At 47.2% G+C, this 25,807-nt stretch overlaps 1 protein-coding gene across 1 annotated transcript in view; it reads right to left on the bottom strand.

The window, feature by feature from the left end:
* Window positions 1-25,807, bottom strand: part of LOC142301918 (cytosolic purine 5'-nucleotidase-like) — a 123,482-nt gene that overhangs the window by 86,840 nt on the left and 10,835 nt on the right. The window contains exons 4-5 of the mRNA XM_075342962.1: window positions 15,480-15,575; window positions 5,657-5,748 (exon numbers count right to left, since the gene is read on the bottom strand). Of these exons, the coding sequence (XP_075199077.1) occupies window positions 5,657-5,748; window positions 15,480-15,575 (188 nt within the window). The remainder of the gene's footprint in view (window positions 1-5,656; window positions 5,749-15,479; window positions 15,576-25,807) is intronic.

Here is a 25,807-nt window from a genome sequence, read left to right as displayed (position 1 = left end):
TTTACACACTGCGACATCGCTAGCATTTGCTGGCGATGTCGAGCGCGATAGCACCTGCCCCCGTCGTACGGCCGATATGTGGTGATCGCTGCCGTAGCGAACATTATCGCTACGGCAGCGTCACACACACATACCTGCTCTGCGACGTCGCTCTTGCCGGCAAACCGCCTCCTTTCTAAGGGGGCGGTTCATGCAGCGTCACAGCGACGTCACACGGCAGCCGTCCAATAGAAGCGGAGGGGCGGAGATGAGTGGGCCGGAACATCCCGCCCACCTCCTTTCTTCCGCATTGCCGGTGGGGGCAGGTAAGGAGATGTTCGTCGCTCCTGCGGTGTCGCAGACAGCGATGTGTGCTGCCGCAGGAGCAACGAACAACATCGCTAATAAGCAGAAAACGATTTTTTGTTTCAGGACGACCTCTCCGCGGCAAACGATTTTGACCGTTTTTGCGATCGTTTAAGGTCGCTCATAAGTGTCACACACTGCGATATCGTTAATGACGCCGGATGTACGTCACAAACACCGTGACCCTGACGATAATTCATTAATGATATCGTAGCGTGTTGAGCCCGCTTAACACACGGATAATTCGCAGAACTCCACAACAGACCATGTAAAAAGTTTGGGGTTTGCATGGATGTGTGATGGGACCAAAGAGTGAGGCACGGGGTTGAATTTTGTAATTTGTGTTTTTTTCTTTAGCTATAAAAACAGACCAATAGATTTGTTATGTAACAGACTTGTATTCCACATTGATTCCCTTTCTAGAATAGAAGAGAACAGAGAATTAAAAAATGCAGGTGTGAACAAAGCCCAATTTTTATGTTTCTCTGTAATGTCTTGGAATTCGGCAGTGGAAAACGATCTATTGTTTAAGGCCATGTATGCACATGGCCATGTAGAGCACAAAATTGTCTGGAATAGATAGCAGACACCATGTCGCATTTGCAGAGCCCTTGATGTGCCTAAACAGTGGAAACCCCCCACAAGTGAACCCATTTTTTGAAGCTAAACCCATCAATGAATTTATCTAGATATGTGGTGAGCATCTTAAACCCACAGAATTTTATAATGTTGAGCCATGAAAATGAAAAAATGTATTTCTACCATAAAAATGTTGTTTTAACGCCAATTGTTTTCTATTTTCACAAGGGTAACAATAGCAAATAGACTATACAATTTGTTGTGCAATTTCTCCTGAGTTTAGGGATACCCAATATGGGCTGGTAAACTACTGTTTGGGCACACGGCACAGCTCTGCAAGAAGGAGCGCTATTTCAATTTTGGAGCGCCATTTTGGCTAGAATAGATTGCAGACACCATGTTACATTTAAAGAGCCCCTGACATGCCAAAAGAGCAGAAACCCCCCACAAGTGAACCCATTCTGGAAACTAGACCAATTAAAGAATTAAATATGAGCTGAGCCTTACTACAATCTTTGGGAGGCAGAATGAACAAATCAACAGCAGTTGAAGAATTGGCTTTATCACTATTTTTTATGCTTTTCACCTTGCGGCATAAGTGAATGGGCGGCTTTATTTCTTATGTCAGTACGATTACAGCGATACCAGATTTATTTAGGGGGGTTTTTTTAGGTTTAGCTACTATCACACTAAAATGCTTTTTTACAAAATAACATTTTTTTGCATCACCGAGTTTTGAAGGCTATAATTTTATTTTTCTGCTAACAGGGCTTGCTGTTAGTAAGAGGAGTTGGAGTTTTTATTGACACCATTGTGGGCCATATAACATTTATTGATCGCTTTCTAGTCTGATTTTTGTGAAGCAGAATCAGGAAGAAACAGCAATGCAAGATTTTTTTTTTTTTTACACAATTCACCGTGCTGTAAAAGTGATAAAACAGCTTTATTATTTGGGTCAGCACAATTACAATGATACCACCTTTATAGTTTTTTTTAATGTTTTGCTGGTTTTACACAGTAAAAACAATTTTATAGAAAAAAAATGTTTTGGCACTGCTGTATTCTGAGAGCTATAGCTGTTTTGCTGTTTGGCAGCTTCTTTTTTGCTGGACTAGATGACTTTTTCAGCAATACCATTTTTATTTATATATGACTTTTTGATCATGCTTTATTCCACTTTTTGTCAGCTGTATGATGAAAAGACAATTTTTGTTGTTTTTTTTATTTACGGTGTTGTTATAGATTAGCTTATCCCGGACTCAAATATATCAAATGTGTTTATTTTTTTTATTTATTTTTGTTTTTAATCTTTTCTTTTCTTTCTTTATTTTTTTTTATATAGCGCTAACATATTCCGCAGCGCTTTACATACATCACGAACACTGTCCCCATCAGGGCTCACAATCTAAAGTCCCTATCTGTATGTCTTTGGAGTGTGGGAGGAAACCGGAGTACCCGGAGGAAACCCACGCAAACACGGGGAGAACATACAAACTCCTTGCAGATGGTGTCCTTGGTGGGATTCGAACCCAGGACCCCAGCGCTGCAAGACTGCAGTGCTAACCACTGAGCCACCGTGCCGCCCCTGTTTTTAAGTAAATAATTCTACATATTTATTGTTAAAATATTTTTTCTTTTTTTTGTTCTTTATTTTCTGATATATTTTTAAGATAAAAAAAATAAAAATCACTTTTTCCCTTTTTTTGCTTAGTCCCTATACAGAACATTAACTTTTATTACTCTGAGTGATAGTATAATGTATTGCAATGCACAGGAATTGCAATACATTATACTAGTCAGTGTGACCCTGACAGAAAGCCTCTAGACCATGCTCCTAGCATGGTCTAACAGGTCATCATAGCTGGCAGATGCGGAGGTCATCATTTGCCATAGCGTTCCCAATCGGGTAGGAGAGGGAGTATACTCCCTCTCTCAGCCAACTAAATACTGCGATCGTTATTGATTGCGGTATTTATGGGGTTAAATAGGCAGGGTTGGTGCAGGCACTGTCCTTGGCTGTGACAGCTGGAGGTCAGCTATAACTTATACTGAGCTTCCAGCGGTGATAATGTGACCACAGCTCATGTGCCGAAATGATCGCCATGATGTAGCTTTACACCATTTTGCGGCAACCCATTCCTGACTATGATGTAAACTTATGACAAATTTCATGAACGTGTTAAAAAAGGTTTCTGTGTTCTTTTTTTTTTTAAATTTGGCAATAGTTTTTTTTCCATACCATAATCGATTAAAAAAAAAATAGAAGTTTAGCAATTTTCACACTGGCCACTCGGGCTTTTTTTAGACTCCACTTCCTGTTGTTTCAAGATATGAACATGTACATTAGCAGCAACGAACAGACTAATGCTAACTTTTGTATTGAAGCATCTAATAAGCGTGTGTAAGGCTATGTGCGCACTGGAAAGTGTATTTTTCTTAAGGAAAGTCCGGACCCTCTTAAACAATCCTGCACCCGCGGGAAAAAAAACGCGCCAAAACTGCAACAAAATCCGCATGTGGTTTTGCTGTGGTTTGTCGCGTTTTGCTGGGGATTTTCCGCAAGTTGGTCCCCGCGGATTTTTACCATTATCTATGGCAAAAACCGCAGGTACTTGCGGAAAAGAAGTGACATGCTCATTAATTCCGCGGAAAATCCGCGGGTATAAAAATACGCAGCATTTTTTAAAACCCATATGATTTGCTGGGTAATGACTGCAGCAATGTTAGACACATTTTCTGCAGGAATTACGCGGCAAATCTGCGGCAAAATCTGTGGTAAATCCGCAGCGTGCGCACAGGGCCTAAAGGTCATTGTGAATGGAGGGAGGCTGAGCTGTGACATCACTTATTGTGATAATTAGACTGTTTTATCCACTGTGTATAGAGTTGTTATCGGTCATTGTAATCCTGTCTCTGTTTATAACAAAAATAGCCCTTTGGTCAGTGTGAAAATTGCAAGATTATTGTTATTTTTTTCATGATCTTTATTAAAAAAAAACAAAAAAAAAAACACATTGAGAAACAAAAAAATACATGTAACGCAAGAACCTGATTTAAACAATAGGTCATTTTAAAGCCACAACATTCTTTTTAAGCTACAGGTAAAGTAAGTGCCAGCACATATAGTGCTGGCAGACATTACAGCATGTGTACATACATCCAAAAATCAAACAGATCGCTGGAAAGTGTTCAACAGTTTTAAGGCCCTGTGACGGGCAAATTATCCTGAGAAGCTAAGCCAACTCTATACAAGACAGGTGCAGGCTGTGTTATACAGCTGGTACCTGCCCCTAACAGCAGCGCCAGCAGCAAGCTTAAACCTGCTTTACACGGGATGACCGATTGTGCGATTTCACAATCGATCGTACCCGCCCCCGTCGTTTTTGCGTCACGGGCAAATCGCTGCCCGTGGCGCACAAACTCGTTTAACCCCCATCACACGCACTTACCTTCCGAACGACCTCGCTGTGGGCGACGAACATCCACTTCCTGAAGTGGGAGGGACGTTCGGCGTCACAGCGACATCATACGGCAGCCGGCAAATAGAAGCGGAGGGGCGGAGATGAGTGGGATGTAAACATCCCGCCCACCTCCTTCCTTCCATTAAGCCGGCGAGTGCCGTGGGACGCAGGTACGCTGTGTTCATTACTCACAATTTGTGAGCGATACTGCGTCGTTCAGAGGTGTCACACGAGACGACGTTGTGCGCTATGCCGGATGTGCGTCACGAAAACCGTGACCCCCAACGACATATCGCACAATCTATCATATCGTGTAAAGCCCGCATTAGGTCGATAATATTTAACTATTTAGATGTCACTATCAATTGACAGTGGTATTGTAATGGTTCCATTGCCGATGAGCACTCCCTTTCCTATCATCTCCATGTAACATGATCATGGAGAGCTGATAGCTTGTTATGGCAAACGAGGGCCTACTAAAGGCCCCATTGCCACCATCTTTGTAAACTAATGAAGCCCAGTCTGTGGCTAGGCTTCATAGAGAACAATAATTTCTCTATGTATTATAAAACAGTAGTATTGCAATATATGGTACAAGTAATCAAATGATCAGAGGTTCTAGTTTCCTACTGGGAATAAAAAATTAAATTGAATTTAGTAATAATAATAAAAAAATTCTAAAAATATTAAAAAAAAAAGAAAGAAAAATGTTTAGACCACCCATTCCTAATTAAAAAAATAAAGAAATAAAAAAAAACATATTTGGTTTTGGCATCTCCATAAAAATCCAATCTATAAAAATATTAAATTAACCCATGTTTAAATTGAATAGAATTGCTGTTTTTGGAGGTTTTTTAAAACTTTTCTTTTTTAATTTTTTTTAGAATTAATTAAACCACTAAGTTGTATAAAAAAAACAACTGTACAAGTTTGGTATCACTATTAATTGTACTGATCTGAGTGATCAAGTCAATTTTACTGCCCCATGAATGCCATAAAATTGAACCCCAAGACAACAATAGCGTAATTGCATTTTTTCCCACATTTCATTATATGTAGATTTTTTTTGATATAGGGAAAATGATCAAACTATAACTGTTATGTCAATGTGACGTCTGTTGTCTGAAGGGGAGGGGGGGGGGGGTGCAAGAATGGAAGATGGCCCAATTCTATAAGGATTAAATGGTAAAATCAGAGAAAAATCCATGTAAACATTCAGTAGCCTGCGTAACACAGCCACATGGCCAAATGACAGACACACGTTCACTTACCTGACAGGTTGAACAGCGTGTTGAGGATGTGATATCTCTTGGTGTCATCTCTTTGGATGAATTTATTGGGGTATTTAATCCAGATCTCAGCCCTGAATAATACAATGGAAGGGATTGGAATCTTTATTACTGTATATTTGTATGTGCTGAAGTATTAGAAGGATATTAAAGGATTATCCCCATCTCCAATATCCTATCCCAATATGTAGTGGGTGTAATAATAAATTTTTTAGCAAATACCTCCAATTATAAATGTAGTATAGTTCTCCTAATATAACCATGTCTCTTACTTCATGTGCAGGGTATTGCTTGACGTCAGGTATTCATGGTTATTCATGGTTATTACCATGAACAACTAAGTAACTAACTATGATTATATTCGTAGTCATAACCATGGATATGTAAGGTCCTGCAATTCCCTGCACATGAGGTAAGTGTCATAGCTAATCAGGAGAACTATACTACATTCCTAATTGGAGGTATTGGCTAATATTATATACTAGCCGTAGTACCCGGCGTTGCCCGGGATAGTAACTGTCTCTCTGTCTCTCTCCCAGTCTCTGTCTGTGTGTCTCTGTCTGTGTCTTTCTTTGTCTGTCTGTGTCTATGTCTCTGTCTGTCTGTGTCTATCTGTCTGTATTTGTATCAGTCTGTCTGTCTCCATCTCTGTGTCTGTCTGTCTCTATCTCTGTGTCTGTCTCTATGTGTGTGTGTGTCTGTCTGTCTCTCTCTTTCCCCGTCTGTCTCTTTCCCAGTCTGTCTCTTTCCCCATCTCTTTCCCCGTCTGTCTCTTTCCCTGTCTGTCTCTTTCCCTGTCTGTCTCTTTCCCTGTCTGTCTCTTTGCCCGGCTGTCTCTTTGCCCGGCTGTCTCTTTGCCCGGCTGTCTCTTTGCCCGGCTGTCTCTTTGCCCGGCTGTCTTTTTCCAGGTCTGTATCTTTCCAGGTCTGTCTCTTTGCCTGGCTGTCTCTTTGCCTGGCTGTCTCTTTGCCCGGCTGTCTCTTTGCCCGGCTGTCTCTTTGCCCGGCTGTCTCTTTGCCCGGCTGTCTCTTTTCAGGGCTGTCTCTTTCCAGGGCTGTCTCTTTCCCCGTCTGTCTCTTTCCATGTCTGTCTCTCTGTCTGTATGTCTCTTTCTGTCTGTCTCTATCCGTCTCCCCACCGACATCATGTTACCTCACACATAAGCTTCTTATACTAACAGTTTATTTTGTTCCTATAGCAACCACTGATAGTTGCTATTAATAGCCTGTAGCTCCCACCTCTATTCAGTTTAATGGAGTCAGGATTTTGGAGAGTAACTGTAAAGCGCGGGGTTAAATTTTCCCGTTAAATCATAGTCTATGACGTTCCCTGGGTCACATGAGGCGTCTGTGCAAAATGTCATGATTGTAAATATGACGGTGCAGATTCCTTTAGCGGACATACACACACACACATACACTCAGCATTAAATATTAGATTATTATTACATCTACTACATATTGGGATAGGATCTTGGAGATGGGAATAAGCCTTTGATTAATTGCACAGAGCGTATATAATACCTGTGTGTACAGGCATTTTTCATGGTCTTTGCCTGTATAGTACCACAAGTAACTTGCTCACTATATGTGATCAGCATCGTGCAACAGTTGTCTTGAAACAAACCAACATCAAAATGCTTTTCATACCTCCAGAAAAATACAATGGATAACCTGGCTACCTTTAAAACTTACCACTGTATGTATGAGCCACCCCCATGGAAGCAGCCGAGCTGCTCGTATCCGGGTTCGCTGTGGCTCAAGGGTCTCCGGACCGGGGGGTTGTGTGGCCACTCAAATGAAAGGTGGTATTTACAGGGGAGTTAATGTATAGTTTGTGACGCCACCCGTGGTGTACAGTAATTTGGGGAGTACCGCTGCTGCCGTTGGGAGTACCCGGGGTGATGAAGTGGGGCAGCAAGGTGTTGTAACCCTCCACGGGTAGGGGGATGCCCCGGGACTTGGTGTGGGGGTGCCGTGGGATGCAAGTGTCACTCTCGTACTCAGTCAATCCAAAATCAGACAATGACAACCGGGTAAACCAAGTCTCTGGGTACCGCTGAGGGGAGCTCGTCCAGGTCCCGTCCCCAATGGTGCTGCCTGGTGATCCATGACCTGCCTCCTGGCACTTAGTTTGACTTCAACTTGATGGCCCGGTAGCATGGAACTAGCCGGGCCCCGCTCCCTACTATGGCTAAGTATGGGAGCTTGCTCTCAGGGCTCACTCTTGGGATTTTCTGGACCGTTTTGGATTGGAAAGTCCTATTCCCCTCGTTGCGCTAATGCCCTGATTCTGGAGTGGGTGGGAACAGATCATAAAGGCTCCGTTTTCCTCAGGTGAATTGTCGAGTTGCCTGAAGCTACTCCCCGACCTAGGATCCGTGTACCCCGTCGTGCCTTCGGTCCCGGACCGGTGATAGTGCTAGGCTGCTGGCTGTCCTCCTCGACAGTTCCAAGCCCCTTGCCACAATCCCCTGCGACCGGGGGTCCGACTCCTCTAGGCTCAGACCACCGTCTGCAACCTAGACAGTTCCTTCAGGAGTCAATACTCCCAACTTCCTCTGAGCTCCCTACAGCTCGAGGGCTGCTTCCAAACCTTCCTTCAACTCCACACTCTACTCCTCTACTGACTACACTCCTCACCTCCCCTCCCTGACTCCCCCAGGTGGGCGACTCTATTCCACTCAAGCCATCCACTGGTGTGCCTGGTGGGTGTGGTGCAGGGTGTATCTAGGATTTGATTTGCTGTTGGAGGCAACACCATTTAGTTAGGAACCCAGAACCATGAGGGAGGTGGAATACTGCACGGAAGGGCTGCTTGTGCAGTACCCTGTGACGACCTGATAGTCCAGGGGCGTCACATGTACATCATATTCTAAATAGGAACTAGTGTTAGACCATGTGCACTCTTTGAGTATTTGGTGAGGTTTTTACCTCAGTATTTGTAGCCAAAACCAGAAGAGGAACAATCAGAGGAAAAGTATAATAGAAACTCGGGCACCCCTTCTGTATTTATCACACACTCCTGGTTTTGGCTACAAATATTGAGGTAAAAAAAACCCCTCACCAAATACTGAGGTAAAAAAAAACCTCACCACATACTGAGGTAAAAAAACCCTCACCAAATACTGAGGTAAAAAAACCCTCACCAAATACTGAGGTAAAAAAGGTCACCAAAAGCTATGTTCACACAGGGTTTTTTTGGTGCGTTTTTTTCCTGACCAAAATCTGATCTTGTGGCAGGAAATCTCCTTTGATTCATCTGCGTTTTTGGTGCGTTTTTTTTTTGTGGCGTTTTTGCTGCAGATTTGGTGCGGATTTGCTGCTTTTTTTCTACAAAATGGGTTTTATCAATGAAAAAACGCAGCAAATCTGCAGCAAAGAATTGAAATGCTCATTCTTTAAAAACCTGACCAAAAACGCAGGTATTTGACAAAACAGTCAGGAAAAAAAACTGATGTTTTTGTTTGTGTGTGTTTGTGCATGAGATTTCAGAAATCACATAGACTTTGCTGGGACTGTAAAAAGCAGCTTTTTATTAGCATAGATTTCCATAAAACCAAGGCAAATCTGCAACTAAAAAAACGCAGCAAAAACGCACAAAAACAAGCCCTGTGTGAACATACCCAAATACAGTGGTAAAAAACTCAAATACTGAGGTAAAAAAAAACCTCACCAAATACTGAGGTAAAAAACTCACCAAATACTCAACGTGTGCACGTGGTCTAATAGTTTATTTTTTAGCAATTAACAAAATGAAAAGTGAATGAAAAAAAGATAAAATCTAAATCAGATCAATATTTGGTGTGACCGCTCTTTGCTTTAAAAACAGCATCAGTTCTTCTAGGTCACTTGTACACAGATTTTGAAGGAACTCGACAGGGAGGTTGTTATAAACTTTGAGGACTAACCCCAGATCTTCTGTGAATGTCGCTTGTGCAAATCCTTGTGACTCCTCATATAATCTGTCATGAGGGTACCACAACAGAGAGTGGTCCCTCCGATTTCTGGTGTCAGGAGATCACAGCGCAGGGCTTCATACACACTTGCTCAGGTTAACACTGCTAGCTGTGCAGATTCTCCTTTATCCAGTGCTGCTAGGGTTAAGTAGATCCTCTAGTCTCCAGTACTCTGAATGAAAGCAATAGCCAGCTGTTGCTAATTAGCTCTGCTATAAAGACTTCCCTCCTAGCTCTGGTAATTGCTTGTGATAGTTTCTGCTTTACTTGCCACTAGAGGGAACCTGTGAGCGCAGGACCAGGATTCCATTAAGAGAACATTTGCTGTAGGATTCCATTAAGAGAACATTTGCTGTGTGAAAACTGAGGTTGTTCCATAGTCCTTTTGGGTTCCTCCCTTCTGGTCCGTTCCTCATTATTACCTCTTGTTGTTTGGAGTGCTTTGTATGATTGCTGTTTATTTTACCCCTGTCTGTCTAATCCACTCTGTGTCTTTAACATAGGGTGGAAACACATCTATGCGAGTAAAATCGGTCCGACTGGGCTGAAAAAAACTCGGCTGATTTTAGTTCACGTTAGGTGCGAGTGCAACGCAAGTGCTATGCTTTTTCTGAATAAATTAATGATTTTACTAGCGTGTGTAATGCGTGTGTAATGCGTATTTTTTACTATGTCATGTGCCATTCAGCGCTGCTACATGGCCGCTGACAGCAGACAGACAGCCATGTAGCAGAGCTGAATGGCAGATGACAGCAGACACAGACAGAGCCGCACAATCAGAATGAACTCGGGTGAACTTCACCCGACTTCTGTCTGTGCCGCGTCCTGATTAGCGGCCACCAGTGAAGGGCTCACCGGTGACCACTAATCCCCCGAGTGACTGAAGTTAGCTGCCCTCTCTCATACTCACCGATCCCCGGCGCCGCGCTGCGCTGCACGGCGTTCACACTGCTCCGGCGGCTTTTACTATTTTGAAAAAGCCGGCCGCTCATTAAACAATCTCGTATTCCCTGCTTTCCCCGCCCACAGGCGCCTATGATTGGTTGCAGTGAGACACACCCCCACGCTGAGTGACAGGTGTCTCACTGCAACCAATCACAGCAGCCGGTGGGCGTGTCTATACTGTGCAGTGAAAAAAATAAATAAATAATTTAAAAAAATGGCGTGCGGTTCCCCCCAATTTTAATACCAGCCAGATAAAGCCATACGGCTGAAGGCTGGTATTCTCAGGATGGGGAGCTCCACGTTATTGGGAGCCCCCCAGCCTAACAATATCAGCCAGCAGCCGCCCAGAATTGCCGCATACATTAGATGCGACAGTTCTGGGACTGTACCCGGCACTTCCCGATTTACCCTGGTGCGTTGGCAAATCGGGGTAATAAGGAGTTAATGGCAGCCCATAGCTGCCACTAAATCCTAGATTAATCATGTCAGGCGTCTATGAGACACCCTCCATGATTAATCTGTAAGTTACAGTAAATAAACACACACACCTGAACAATCCTTTATTAGAAATAAAAAACACAAACACATTCCCTCATTACCAATTTAATAAGCCCCAAAAAGCCCTCCATGTCCGGCGTAATCCATGGACCTCCAGCGTCGCTTCCAGCATGAAGGTGACAGGAGCTGCAGCAGATACCGCCGCTCCGGTCACCTCCAAGCAGCAACTGAGGTGAGTAGCGCGATCTGCTGAGGTGTCACTGAGGTTACCCGGTGGCTGCCACTGGATCCAGCGGTGGCCGCGATTAACCTCAGTGACACCTCAGCAGATCGCGCTGGCTCCCCATCCTGAGAATACCAGCCTTCAGCCATATGGCTTTATCTGGCTGGTATTAAAATTGGGGGAGACCGCACGCCATTTTTTTTAATTTATTTATTTCACTGCACAGTATAGACATGCCCACCGGCTGCTGTGATTGGTTGCAGTGAGACACCTGTCACTCAGCGTGGGGGCGTGTCTCACTGCAACCAATCGTGGGCGGGGAAAGCGGGGAATACGAGATTGTTTACTGAGCGGCCGGCTTTTTCAAAATAGTAAAAGCTGCCGGAGCAGTGTGAATGCCGTGCAGCGCCGCGCCGGGGTTCGGGGAACGGTAAGTATGAGAGAGGAGGGGAAAATGACCGACAGACTGTGAGAGAGGGACAGAGATAGTGACGGACCGACAGAGAAAGAATAGAGACCGAGAGGGAGAGACCGACTGACAGAGAATAGTGATTGACAGACATTGTGTGACATCACTCGTTTCCAGTGTTTTAGGAAACCTGCGAGAAATGTATTTAGAAAATCGGATGTCACTAGGATGGTGTGAGTGCCGTTTCGTGACATCCGATTTTTTACACGCTCCCATAGACTTGCATTAGAGAGACTCGCAGTAGAAACTCGCAAAAAAGCAGCATGCTGCGATTTTTTTCTCAGTCCGATTTGGACTGAGAAAAAAATCGCAGATGAGAGCTGAATCATTCACTAACATGTGTCCGATTCCAATGCGGGATTTTCTCTCAGTGCTCTACTGCGAGAAACTCGCAAGTGAGAAGCAGCCCATAGAGTGAGACTAGCCTTCCGGCTGCCCTGCACACTATACAGGGCTGAGTCCAGGGAAAGAAAGGGATAGGCACACGATCGGCGACGGGGTGATAAAACCCTTATAGGGTCGTTAAAGAGTGCAGGGATCAGCCTCAGGTGAGTTTAGGAGGTGACGCTGCTCCACTTTCCCTAGCGCCAGGGCCCACCATTGTATCTTGTTCCCTGTGTATAGTGGCACTTGACCAGGCTTCCCCTGTACCTGGCGAAACCCCGGTAGTCACTGCGTGACATAATCCCAGACAGTATGACGTGATCACGGCTCTGTGGGGGCCATAATATAACCTCTAGGACGCCTTGTTCTTTATTACGCTAAAGATAATTTTTAATGACATACGTTTGGAGTCATTTTCCGGCTGCAGAATACATTTTGATCAAATCGGATGCCTCCCTATTGGTATTGCTTGCCAAATAAAACCTACATCCACAGAAGATTTGCGGCTGGTTTTTCAAAATGTTTAGAACAACCTTCCTGCCGAGCTCCTTACAAATGTGTAAGAGTCTAATTAGAGGAATTGATGTTGTTTTGAAACCAAAGGTCGGTCACACCAAATGTTAATTTGATTTAGATTTCTCTTTTATTCATTTACTTTGCATTTTGTTAATTGATAAAAAAATAAGCTATTGATGTTTCTATTTTTGAAAGCATTCTAAATGGGCAGCATTTTTTGTACACCTGCCTAAAACTTTTGCATAGCACTGTATAAGCGGCACAAAATATATAAACCGGTTGATACTTACTTTCTAGAAACTGTATAGGAGCTTGTCCTCCAATATAAATTATACCATTTTTGTGGAAATCCGATGTACAATTCAGGAAAAATGTAGTCTAGAAGCCATATGTAAATCAGACTGGGAGTGCACTGGGGGCGTGTCAGTGGCATAGGACACAGCAGGCCAAGTGCATTGACACACCCCCAGTGCACTTCCAATCTGATTTTCATATGGCTGTCATGTGGTGTTTAGTTCCACACTGGAAGGGTGCCACTACAGTGTCAGACACTTCACATTGTAGTGTCTGACAGGCAACCTGAGGTCTCCTAGTTGCTCAGTCTGAGCCGGACGTCGGCTGATTAATTTCCATTGCTCCCCAGCCCTGCAGGAATTAATTCTTGTGGATTTGTGTGCGGTTCCTAAAGCAGGTTGCAAATTACCACCCACAGCTGTCTCTTTCCTATTTAATACTAAATAGGATAACTGAAGTGAGCACTAATATAAATTATGAGTGCAAGCCAAAAAATACATAGTACATAAGGATAAGGCTGCACATCAAAGTTAGATAATAGTATAATGCTATAAGCATACCGAAAAACTTTGAAGCATACAATGAAAAATGCCACTTGCTAACTTGAAAGTGTGAATAATGAAATGCATACCTGCCATAAATATTAGGAAAAAGGAGATATTTAGCAATCACATTGATCAATGTAACTGAGCCCCAAAACCTCGTCAAGGTATATCTCTATATTAGGGTCCCTAGCTCTATGACCCTAACTGTGTGTCATCTCATTGCAATTAAAAACTGCTGTGTGTGGAGAGGGGTAACCAAGGACTTTCTTATATAGGAGATAGAAAAAACATGGCCGAAAGGGGCGGAGCTGTGTTCACATTCAGAAAAAAACTTCATAATACTAAATAGGATAACTGAAGTGAGCACTAATATATATTATGCGTGCAAGCCAAAAAAATGTTTTTTCCATCTCCTATATAAGAAAGTCCTTAGCATTATACTATTATCTAACTTTGATGTGCAGCCTTATCCTTATGTTCTTTCCTATTTAAGGTATGGGAGCCTGTGGTTCTGAATCGATAATATCTGCAGGGATTCCAGTCTTAGTGGAGATCCAGTGTTTGGTGATCTGTAGTTGCTGTTTTGAGTTGTGTGGAAGTTTCCCTGTCGTGCGTTTACTTCCTTCCATTTTCTTTATTCACTGTACAAATATTGTCTCTCCTTTGTGTTTGAGTGCAGTGTGTATGAGTTTTCGTTATACCTTGTCCGCGTCGTTTCTGTGGGGTTTTGTTTTTGTGTTCCTGGTCCACCCCAAGGGTAGGAGTAAGATCAGAGGTCAGACAGGAGTTGGGGTTACACTGGGGGCTCAGACTTTGCTACCATCGAGCCTACCTCTGAGATAAGGGAGAGCACAGGGTCTCAAGTCTGAGGGACAGCTTAGGAGCCCCTGTTCTGTCATTTCTTATCCCATCATAATGGCATCTGGGCTACTTTTCTCTTGACTGCTACATCAGATATCCAAAGTGGAAAGATGTCTGACCTTTTCCCACCTATAAGCACACCTAGGCGAAGACCTGTCAGTCTAGGGGAACATTGTGGGGAGAGGCCACTGGGCACCTGTCTACGACTAGTCAGCCAAGACGCATAGTCAACACTTCAAGGTATATTTTCTCTGAATCGCTGCAGTGTTTCAGAGTGAAATATACATGGCCACAATAACAGAGCTGACAGGTTGCCTTTAACAACCATTTGGTTCAGGAGCAGGCATACTATTAGTGCAAAGTGGGGAACCGCATGGGGGCCCAAGATGAAAGGGGGCGACATCCAACTAGCAGCAAGCAACTTCTGTCTCAGACTTTATTGGGCTGCAAAGAGTCCATGTACTGTTCCTGTACGGGGGCCCTCTTGTCTGTTTCCACCCTTGATTTGGTCCATAGATTGTTTGCATCGGCCCATGTAAAAGCACCTTGAATAACTAGTTATATCGTCGATCATTGTTCATTATGGGCAGAAATAAGCCGAATATAAACCCAGCTTAAAAAGCAAAGGGGATATGGTAATCCAGGGCTTAGCTCCTCTGTCCAGGGCCCCATAGTGATTGCTTTGGCTGCCTTTATGGTATTTATGCCCTTGCTGGGCAGATTTGCTGTCCAGGAACTTCAGAAGTAGGAGATTATAGCACAAGGCCTGGTATTAGCCAGTGATAGCCTGGTTTAGAGAAGATACTCATTAATTTCATCACTAATTAGGCTGTCGTTTGATACGTTCAGTAATTAACTTGTGGAGTCACAGCTCAGCACAGAGAGGACAAAGAGGAGACTTGGAGGAATCCTGGCCAGGGGACAATGGATTATTGTATAGAAATAGTAAACCCTCGGGGATCTTCTGCTAGAATTTAGTATCATGACAGCACCCCACAAACATGTCACTCTGGATCCAGACCCTATTTCAGTCTCGTAGATGAGCCGGAGCATGCAGCGGGCACAGTCACGCCAGTCACCGGTGTGTTTGTCACAGGCCTCTGTTTACTCACCCTCTCAAGAAGCGGAAACCATGAGTGCAGACCAGCACATTGCCATTTGAGTCAACTTTCAGCAAATTTCCATAGAGACTGTCAAACACCAGACCCCTGCCGAAAACACAAGATATGAATATTCATTAACGTGCATATAGTATACATACTTAGCAGCACTAAGACTTTCATTCAAGGTCATTAACGTAGTGTGGGGAGAAGGATCACAGGGGTGATTGCACTGAGTGCAATAGTATTAGGGCTGCAACATTTTAAAAGAAAAAAACTAAAGTAGCAGGGACAGGGGCGGAACAATCGCGGTCGCAGGGGTAGCCATTGCGACCAGGCCTGGGGGTTCAGGGAGCCAGAGAACCTCAGCCAGTGGCACATCGCCAATAGCGGCAGGCCACATGACCACTATGAGACCTGACCCGCCCCCCCACCTCTCCGTGGACCTCCCGCTGTTCCCTCTCTCATCATTCTCCAACTGTGTCTGCGCTTTGACCTATCAGAACAGCGAAGCGCGATGACGTCACTACTACTCGCCGCTGTGCTGAGATGTGCAGAACGCCAGAACAGATCAGAGCAGCGGGGGAACAAGAAGTGAGTATGTATTTAATCACAGTGGCCAGACGACTAAGGGGGTGCATTAAACGAGATCAGTGTTATATGCTACTACATGGGGGCTGCATAATGATATATGGGGGCTGAATTATACTATATGGGGGCTACAAAATAATATATAGAGGAATATGGGGTGCATTATAATATATGGAAAACTATGGCAGTGCATTATAATAAATGGAGGACTATGGGGAGTGTATTATAATATATGGAGGACTATGAGATGCATTATATAATATGAAGGACTATGGGGGATGCATTATAATATATGGATACATATGGAGGGTGCACGGTACTCAAAACTAGTGATGAGTGGGCACTACCATGCTCGGGTGCTCAGTACACGTAACTAGTGATGAGTAAGTACTACCATGCTCGGGTGCTCCGTACTCGTAACTAGTGATGAGCGAGTGTGTCGCCCCAGGGATGTCGCTCCAGCTTCAGGGACGCCACAGGGTCTTCTTCTAATATGGTAAACAGGTATGTCAGGTTTTGTATGTGTCGTGACGCCACTCACGGCTTGTGGTCAGGGATATGGATAACCGCCACTGCAGATTTTATGAGTGTCTGGGGCTGATGGGGTCTGCAGTCAGATAGTGTGGCCTCCCGTGAATGAGGCAGGCCCCAGGGGCTCAGGTGGGTAGGATAGCGGGTCAGGAATAACTCAGGCTCAGTCCAAAAGTCTTTCAACTGCTTTTTTTTACTCACTCAGATGTTGTTGTGGTGAGCTGACCCGGGCGATGCTGTGATTAACCAGGTAAGAACCAGGAGCTCCTTCAGGCCAGTCTGAGAGTAACAGGTTAGCTCGCCTTCCTAGCAGTTCTGTGTTCGGATAACCCCCTGACTTGAAGTACCGTGGGGGTCTATCCAGGGAGTCGCTACTGCCTTTTCTCCCCGTTTTGGACCGTTTGCCAGCAGCGTGGACCAGGTGAGATGGCTTCTGGCTCTGTCTCCTTATGGGTCCATGCGTTGCTGCTGAGGCTCGGACTCTGTGTAGTTGGTGAGGTGTCGCGGGCGGAAGAAGGGACGCTGCGCTCACCCACTGCTCGGGTCCGGCTGCTGCTGCTGCTGCTCGGTGGCTCGAGTGATGGGCCGGATCCCGGGGACTCGAGCGGCGTTCCTCGCCCGTGAGTGAAAGGGGGTGGTTTGGTTTAGGGATATTGTCCGTGACGCCACCCACGGTTGTGGTGAGGTTGTGACACCACCGCTGCTCTGGACGGGGATCCCGGGAGCGATGACAGGGAGCAGCTTGGATGTTGGTTCTTCCCTCCGTGGGTAGGGGGTTGGTTGTCCCGGGGCCCGGTGAGGGAGGTAGGGATGTATGGCAGGCGGGTTACGGGGCCTGGTGAGGTGCAGGGTCGCGGGGGCAGCGCTGTGCCGCACGGCACGGTGGTACTCACTCAGCCAATGACGAATGCAAAGTCTCCAGTAAAACAAACGGCTGGATGGACGGGTCCCACAGACGGCTGCGGTGTTTCTCCTCCCGGCAGGTTGATGGTGACTGCCTTTCCCTGCACCTGTGTTGTGTTACGGTTCCAATGGCTTCCCACCGGTAACCCGCTCCCCAGCTTGGATGGAGGCTGAGGGAGCCCCTTTTGCCCGCAGGCTCTGGCCCTGGGAACTGTAGCCTTGGCGGTGACTGTGTTTCCCTCTACGGTTTGAGCAGTTGCCTTCAATCGGGTCTTGACTGCTGGGAAACCCCAGAGGTTCCCTTCGCTAACGGATTTGACAAATTTAACGGAGACTCCTAGCCTTGTCGGGGTCCGTAAGCCCTGCCGGATGGTGCTGGCTTCTCTTTACTCTCCGATCCGGTACCGCTGGGCCACCGCCCGTCCACGGTCCATACGGTTTGCTCCAATTAGCCTCTCCTGCAGACGGTCACCATCGTCTGCCAACCTTGCTGTTCCGTCCGGGCCACACACCCGGACCGCCTTCAGACTGCTCCTCTACCACTTTACTTCCTCTCACTTCCACTTCAAACTCTCAACTCTCAACTGCTCTCCTTTTCCCGCCTCCAGGACTCTTTGCTCCTCGGTGGGCGGGACCAACCGCCTGGCCCACCCCCTGGTGTGGACATCAGCCCCTGGAGGAAGGCAACAAGGATTTTTGTTTGGCCTCCGTGTGCCTAACCGGGGTGTGGGGTGTGTTGGTGTAGTTCTGTGACGACCTGGCTTGTCCAGGGCGCCACAGAGGTACTTGTAGTTCCCCTCACCGACAGGTTTAGCAGATCGTTAAAACGGGGTCTGCTCTAGGGACCTGTTCCCCCTACGTGTCTAGTCACCCTGGACACTTCTCTCTGACTGACCAGGTGACCATTCTCCCCTCGCCAACTGTCACTACACCGCTCAGGGTCTAACTAGTGTGAGCGCGCGTATCCGTTAGCAACCGCCGCTCACCACTACCAGACTGGCTCGCTCCACTCCTTTCCTGACAACCTCTGCACTTTAGCTCCCAGCCCCTCCACTAAACCCCTTGAAAAGAATTGAAGGCTAGCCCTCTCTGGAGACTACCCAAGGGCCCCCTCTAAAGGTGTGGGAGACCTTGTTGCTATCTGTCTGTGCGTATGTGGCGCCCTGGACAAGCCAGGGGCCACAGAGCACAACACCCACACACCCCACACTCCCAGCAGGCACACCAAAGCCAGAACACAAAACCCTTGTTGCCTTCCTCCAGGGGCTGATGATCACACCAGGGGGTGGGCCAGGCGGTTGGTCCCGCCCACCAAGGAGTTCACAGTCCTGGAGGCGGGAAAACCAGGAGATTGAGTTTGGAAGTGAAAGTGAGCAGAAGGAAGTAGTAGTTGAGCAGCCTGCAGTTGGTCCGGGTGTATGGCCCAGACAGATCAGCAAGGTTGGCAGACGGTGGTGACCGTCTGCAGGAGTGGCTGATTGGAGTCTACCGTAAGGACCGTGGACGGGCGGTGGCCCGGCGGTACCGGACCGGTACACAAAGAGAAGCCAGCACCATCTGGCAGGGGCTTTTCGGAGCCCGGCAAGGCTAGGAGTCGCCGTGAATTTGCCGAATCCGTTAGTGAAGGGGACCTCCTGGGTTTCCAAACAGTCAAGTCCCGACAGAAGGCAACAGTCCAACCGAGTGAGAGAGACACCGCCACCGCCAAGGCAACCGTTTCTCAGGGCCAGCGCCTGCGGGCAAAAGGGGCTCCTCCGGCCAATATCCAAGCCGGGGAGCGGGTTACCGGTGGGAACCCATTGGAACCGTACAGACATCTTAGGTGCAGGGAAAGGCAGTTGCCACCAACCTGCTGGGAGCAACAACACCGCAGCCGTCTGTGGGACCCGTCCATCCAGCCGTGTGCTTTACCGAGAACTTTGTCTTCATCATTGGGCTGAGTGAGTACCACCGTGCCGTGCGGCACAGCGCTGCCCCCGCGACCCTGCACCTCCCCAGGCCCCGTAACCTGCCTGTCATCCATCCCTACCCCATCACCGGGCCCTGGGACAACCAAACCCCCTACCCACGGAGGGGAGAATTAACAACAAAGCTGCTCCCAGTCACTGCTCCCGGGATCCCCATCTAGAGCAGCGGTGGTGTCACCAAAATCACCACAACCGTGGGTGGCGTCACGGACAATATCCATAATCAAAACCCCCACAACCAATCACTCCCCCCCCCTTTTCACTCACGGGCGAGGAGCGCCGCTCGAGTCCCCGGGATCCGGCCCACCGCTCGAGCCACCACCGAGCAGCAGCAGCGGCCGCAGCAGCAGCGGCAGCCGGACCCGAGCAGTGGGAGAGCGCAGCGTCCCCTCCTCCGCCCGCGACACGTACACACCTCATTCTGGCCTTTAGGATTACCTGGAAGTACTGTCCCAGCATGGGTGCAGTACTCAGTGGTGCCTGACCGGGTCAGGGGCGCCACACGAGCACTACCATACTCATGAAATTGGGAATTTATTGTTATATTTACACAGGGTTAGGGTGCATATTATTTACCTTGTCCTGAGCACGGCCATCTCTTATTACGCAATGTTTAGCACAACACAATGATGCTTTATCTCTAGTTTGCAGATGCAACGAGGGAATGCTCCATTCTGATCTGTAACCGCACAATCTTGCAGAAAACAATGGTGCTCGCTGATAGTGCTACACGGGGCTTTATCGTGACCGTGTATTACAGCGTAGCACTACGTGATGTGCACACGAGAACATAACACTGTGTCCTGTGTGCGGCAGGATAATCTTATCAGTAAGAGCAGATCATGGTAGAAAGGAGCGGTGACGTCACACAACACGGCCGGATGGGATTACGCACCTAAGCAAAATGTTCAATCGCGCTTTAGTAACACAACAATGTTATTCTCTAATGCCACAGCTCTGTGAATGGAAACATCCGCTATATACAATGCGCTGCACTACACCCCCTGCAGGTGTGACGGAGAACTACAACTACTGTATAATGGGAGACACGAGTGGAGGGTTGGTCACTGATGGGCATGAGCCAGCAAATGAAAATGATTTGCTTTAGCAGCAAGTCAATACTCGTATTTCCACGCCACGATCAGATGAACAGAAGAATCTCGCAAATGTATGTAATAAACTATAAAGAAAAACATCATGAAAAATGCCACTAAGCAAGTCATAAAAAAGTCTAGGTGTCACAGTGTGATAAAAAGACATAAATTATTTAGGACATGCTGCAATGAGTGTGTATAGGTCATAAAATAGAAGATCTTGCTATGGGCAAAGTGATATTTTTAGCTAAAAATAAATAAATTAAAAAATATATAAAGGCACCTATTACCCAAAAATTGCACTAAAATGCCACAAACCAAAACTATGCATACCGTGTTTTTCCAAAAATAAGCGCTCCCCCAAAAATAAGTCCTAACAGGAATTTTCAGCATTTTTGGTGTAAGACTTAAATATAAGCCCTAATTGTGGTTCAATAAGGAAGTGTCCATGCAGCTAAAAAAGTTAAAGATACTGCAGAACACTTCAATGTAGAAAGCAGACACCCCCAAAAGAGAGAAGAAAGGAGACAAAAGAGCCCATAATCAAACTCACCAGACGCCGAATGGCAGGACCTGCGGTGGAACGCACACCCATCATATCGCACACCCATACATCAGATCGGACACTACACATCAGATCACACCCGCACCCACATCAGATCGCACACCCACACCCACATCAGATCGCACACCCACACCCACATCAGATCGCACACCCACATCAGATCGCACACCCACACCCATTAGATGAAACACCCACACACGTCAGATCGCACACACACACCCACATCAGATCGCACACCTACACCCACATCAGATCGCACACCCACACCCACATCAGATCGCACACCCACATCAGATCGCACACCCACACGCATTAGATGAAACACCCACACATGTCAGATCGCGCACACAATCAGATCGCACACCCATACACATCAGATCACACACACACACGCACATCAGATCGCACACCCACATATATCAGATCGCACACCCATTAGATCACACACCCACACACATCAGATTGCACACACAATCAGATTGCACATCCACACACGTGAGATCACACACAATCAGATCAAACACCCACACACATCAGATCGCGCACACAATTAGATTGCACACCCATGCACATCAGATTGCACACACAATCACAATCAAGGCTGATTGCCTCTGGCTGGCAGGGGAACCTGGGACGCAGTGCATTGGAGCGTGAGAAGCTGCATTGGAAGGTATGAAGGACATGCGGGGAAAGTATTCATGCGTTCCACCGCACGGCCTCTATGCGTTCCACAGAGAAGAATGTGTTGAACGTGTTGTAGAAATTTCTGGAACTGTTCATGTCGCGGGCGGAGGAGGGGACGCTGCGCTCACCCACTGCTCGGGTCCGGCTGCTGCTGCTGCTCGGTGGTGGCTCGAGCGGTGGGCCGGATCCCGGGGACTCGAGCGGCGTTCCTCGCCCGTGAGTGAAAGGGGGGTGGTTTGGTTTAGGGATATTGTCCGTGACGCCACCCACGGTTGTGGTGAGGTTGTGACACCACCGCTGCTCTGGACGGGGATCCCGGGAGCGGTGACAGGGAGCAGCTTGGATGTTGTTTCTCCCCTCCGTGGTTAGGGGGGTTGGTTGTCCCGGGGCCCGGTGAGGGGTAGGGATGGATGGCAGGCGGGTTACGGGGCCTGGTGAGGTGCAGGGTCGCGGGGGCAGCGCTGTGCCGCACGGCACGGTGGTACTCACTCAGTCAATGATGAATGCAAAGTCTCCAGTAAAACAAACGGCTGGATGGACGGATCCCACAGACGGCTGCGGTAGCTCTCCCGGTAGGTTGATGGTGACTGCCTTTCCCTGCACCTGTGTTGTGTTTACGGTTCCAATGGCTTCCCACCGGTAACCCGCTACCCAGCTTGGATGGGTGCTGAAGGAGCCCCTTTTGCCCGCAGGCTCTGGCCCTGGAAACTGTAGCCTTGGCGGTGACTGTGTTTCCCTTTACGGTGTGAGCTGTTGCCTTCAATCGGGTCTTGACTGCTGGGAAACCCCGGAGGTTCCCTTCGCTAAAGGATTTGACCAGTTTTACGGCGACTCCTAGCCTGGTCGGGGTCCGTAAGCCTTGCTGGATGGTGCTGGCTTCTCTTTGCTCCCCGATCCGGTACCGTCGGGCCACCGCCCGTCCACGGTCCTTACGGTTCGCTCTAATCAGCCTCTCCTGCAGACGGTCACCACCGTCTGCCAACCTTGCTGTTCCGTCCGGGCCACACACCCGGACGCCTTCAGTCTCCTCTGCTACCACTTCACTTTCCAAAACTGATCTGACTCCTTTTCCCGCCTCCAGGACTGTGAACTCCTCGGTGGGCGGGGCCAACCGCCTGGCCCACCCCCTGGTGTGGACATCAGCCCCTGGAGGGAGGCAACAAGGATTTGTGTTTGACCTAGATGTGCCTATCCGGGGTGTGGGGTGTGTTGTTGTAGTACCTGTGACGTCCTGGGTTGTCCAGGGCGCCACATTCAAGTTATCAAAATGGATCTTGCAGAAATCCATGTGCATGCCACCCGAATCCCACTCATAGTTGTAGAACTGATTTTCAGTTCCAAAAAATGTTGAAATCCACTCTGTAGCCCACCATACACAATGCTTCTGCTGACTGTTCGGGTAACAGCCATTTTTAGCGCTCCCATACACAGGAGCGCTCTTGCGTTCTCTATCAGAAAAGTGTTGATCTGTGTCGACGGCTTATTTCCAGGAGAACAAAGTGATTGGCAATCCAGTATCAGACATGCCCGATCAACATCGCGCCCCAACAATCAGTTGGATGGCGCCCCCACATACATTTAAGTGTTACGAACAGACATTAGGAGATCCAGCTAACGTTTGTCTAATGTGTAAGGGGGTCTAAAAGGGAACCGGTCATCAGGATTTTATGCCCCAGCCTAATGGCTTGTATGTAAAGGCGTTTAATGCTGAGTAAATCCTTGCCTTTCTTGTAGAAATCCATTTTGCTGATGTAGAGAAATCCATATCTAAAATTATATGCTAATGCGTTGTAAATGCGGTGGGGCAGGTACTGTGAAAAGCGAGGGCACCGGGCAGTAGACGCGGAAAAAGGGTATCCCTCCGGAGGGCGCCCCCGCCCCATTTCACAGGAAAAGTGCTGTGTTCCTGGCTGGGTGTGTGGATAGGTGCGGGTGCTGTTCATAACTTTAAGGAAGCCACATGTTGCCGCTATTTTGGGCACACCAGGACCAGATCGTGGAGACAATGGAGACGCAGGCTGACAATTCTTATTGAACAACAGTCTTTTACTTACAGTCTATGGATGACAATTACACAGAAGACGTAGCGGGTACATTTGTTATCGGACCTTCCGTTAGCACAAAACAGCATTAAACACGCTTTCTCCAAATTCACCTCAGTTATTATTGTCCTGGTTGTTCCCAGACCTTCTGCCACCATCTTTGCATAACAAAACGGCACAAGAAAGCCATTGTTGTACACCCGCGGTTCTGTGTCCTCCAAGCCACAAGAAATAATGACCCTATCGGATCTGCTGCACAATACTGTATACTTATTTCATGTGCAACACCGTTTTGGCCAGTTACGTCTGAGCTGTAATTACTTGGGGCCTGCTACTAAGCGTCTACCTCCAGGCCCTCCCAAAAGGGTCGGATTTTGTGTCTTTATGTCACACTATGGGCGTTGCAAGCGCGTTCAGACCAAAAAGGAGTCTAACATGCAACAAAAAAAACACCAAAGCAACACCACAAACAAGGAGGAACATCATAAACACAATAAAACGGAGGTCCCTGCCGCTAGGGAGAGGGGTGAGGGGGCACTTCCTGAACCCACTTCAAGCTGACTCCTGAGCTTCCTAGCATCACTATACAGGTTTTTTCAATCTGTCGGCAATCAGGATATTTTGGGCCCTTAGCTGACCTAGTGAATAGGTCAACAATGCACTAGACTCGCCACTGCAATACAGAAACACAAGGGAAGGAAACAAACAAAGGAAATACTGCAACAGAAAAAGTCCGGCTTCTGAAACACTTCAACTCAGCTCCTTCCACCAAGGGGGCCAGTATACAAATGGATTTGTATCAACAGCAGGGATTGCTGGGTAACATCTCTATTTAAACCTGATGGGCGTGACTACAAAGTAATTGCAGCTGAAGAACTTGGCTGGAGACTGCTGGAGAAGCTGCCAGCTGCAAAACGGACATTAACCGTTTAGGTACTAAAGGAAACAAAACCACATTTGAATGCAGTCTCAGACAGAGATAAAGGGCTCCAGTCCTCAATCTGCCACTAGTCTCCAAAAACAGGGGGACGATCGTGACACTTTACCAGTCTCAGGTTCAGTTGTTGATCTCTGTTCTGTGTTACAACCACCACCCGTGCGTCTGTTCGTTCTCTCACGCTACTCTTGTCTGGTCTCAATGTTTCAGCCTCCACAAGTCACCCACAGAATGTGACTAAAACACAACTCTGCAGCCTGTACATCCATCCTACTCATCAGTCGTTCTCTGTCTGAATTTTAAGACGAAGTTTGTCTTTTCCCTAATGACTGGCTCCTCTCCTTGTGGGCTAATCCCACAGTTTAACTGCTTCTTGCCTGCAGTCAGTTACCAAAACATCCAACGTAACCTTTTACCTATATTCTTATAATGGCTGGCCACTAGATGGCGACATTTACTTGTAGACACTAGACATCATTATACTACATTGCTTAACCAACATGGCTACATTTTTACATTACACTAAATCTTAAGGGGGTTTTACACATAACGATATCGCTAGCAATGCCGCTCGTGAAAGCACCCGCCCCCGTTGTTTGTGCGTCACGGGCAAATCGCTACCCGTAGCGCACAATATCGCTAACACCCATCACACGTACTTACCTTCCTAGCGACGTCGCTGTGGGCGGCGAACAACCTCTTCGTTAAGGGGGAGGTTCGTTCGCCGTCACAGCGACGTCACACAGTGGCCGAACCAATAGAAGCGGAGGGGCGGAGAGCAGCCGCATTAACGACATGCCCACCTCGTTGCTGGAGGACGCAGGTAAGCTGCTGTTCGTCGTTCCCAGGGTATGACACATAGCGATGTGTGCTGCCTCAGGAACGACGAACAACCTACGACCAACGAGATTTTGAAAATGAACGACGTGTCAACGATCAACGATTAGGTGAGTATTTTTGATCCTTAACACTCGCTCGGAGCTGTTACACGCAACGTCGTCGCTAACGACATTCGTGACCCCGACG

Source organism: Anomaloglossus baeobatrachus, chromosome 4, assembly GCF_048569485.1.
Source record: "Anomaloglossus baeobatrachus isolate aAnoBae1 chromosome 4, aAnoBae1.hap1, whole genome shotgun sequence".
In the NCBI taxonomy this organism is placed as follows: domain Eukaryota; kingdom Metazoa; phylum Chordata; class Amphibia; order Anura; family Aromobatidae; genus Anomaloglossus; species Anomaloglossus baeobatrachus.
This window is presented reverse-complemented; position numbering and strand designations above follow the sequence as displayed.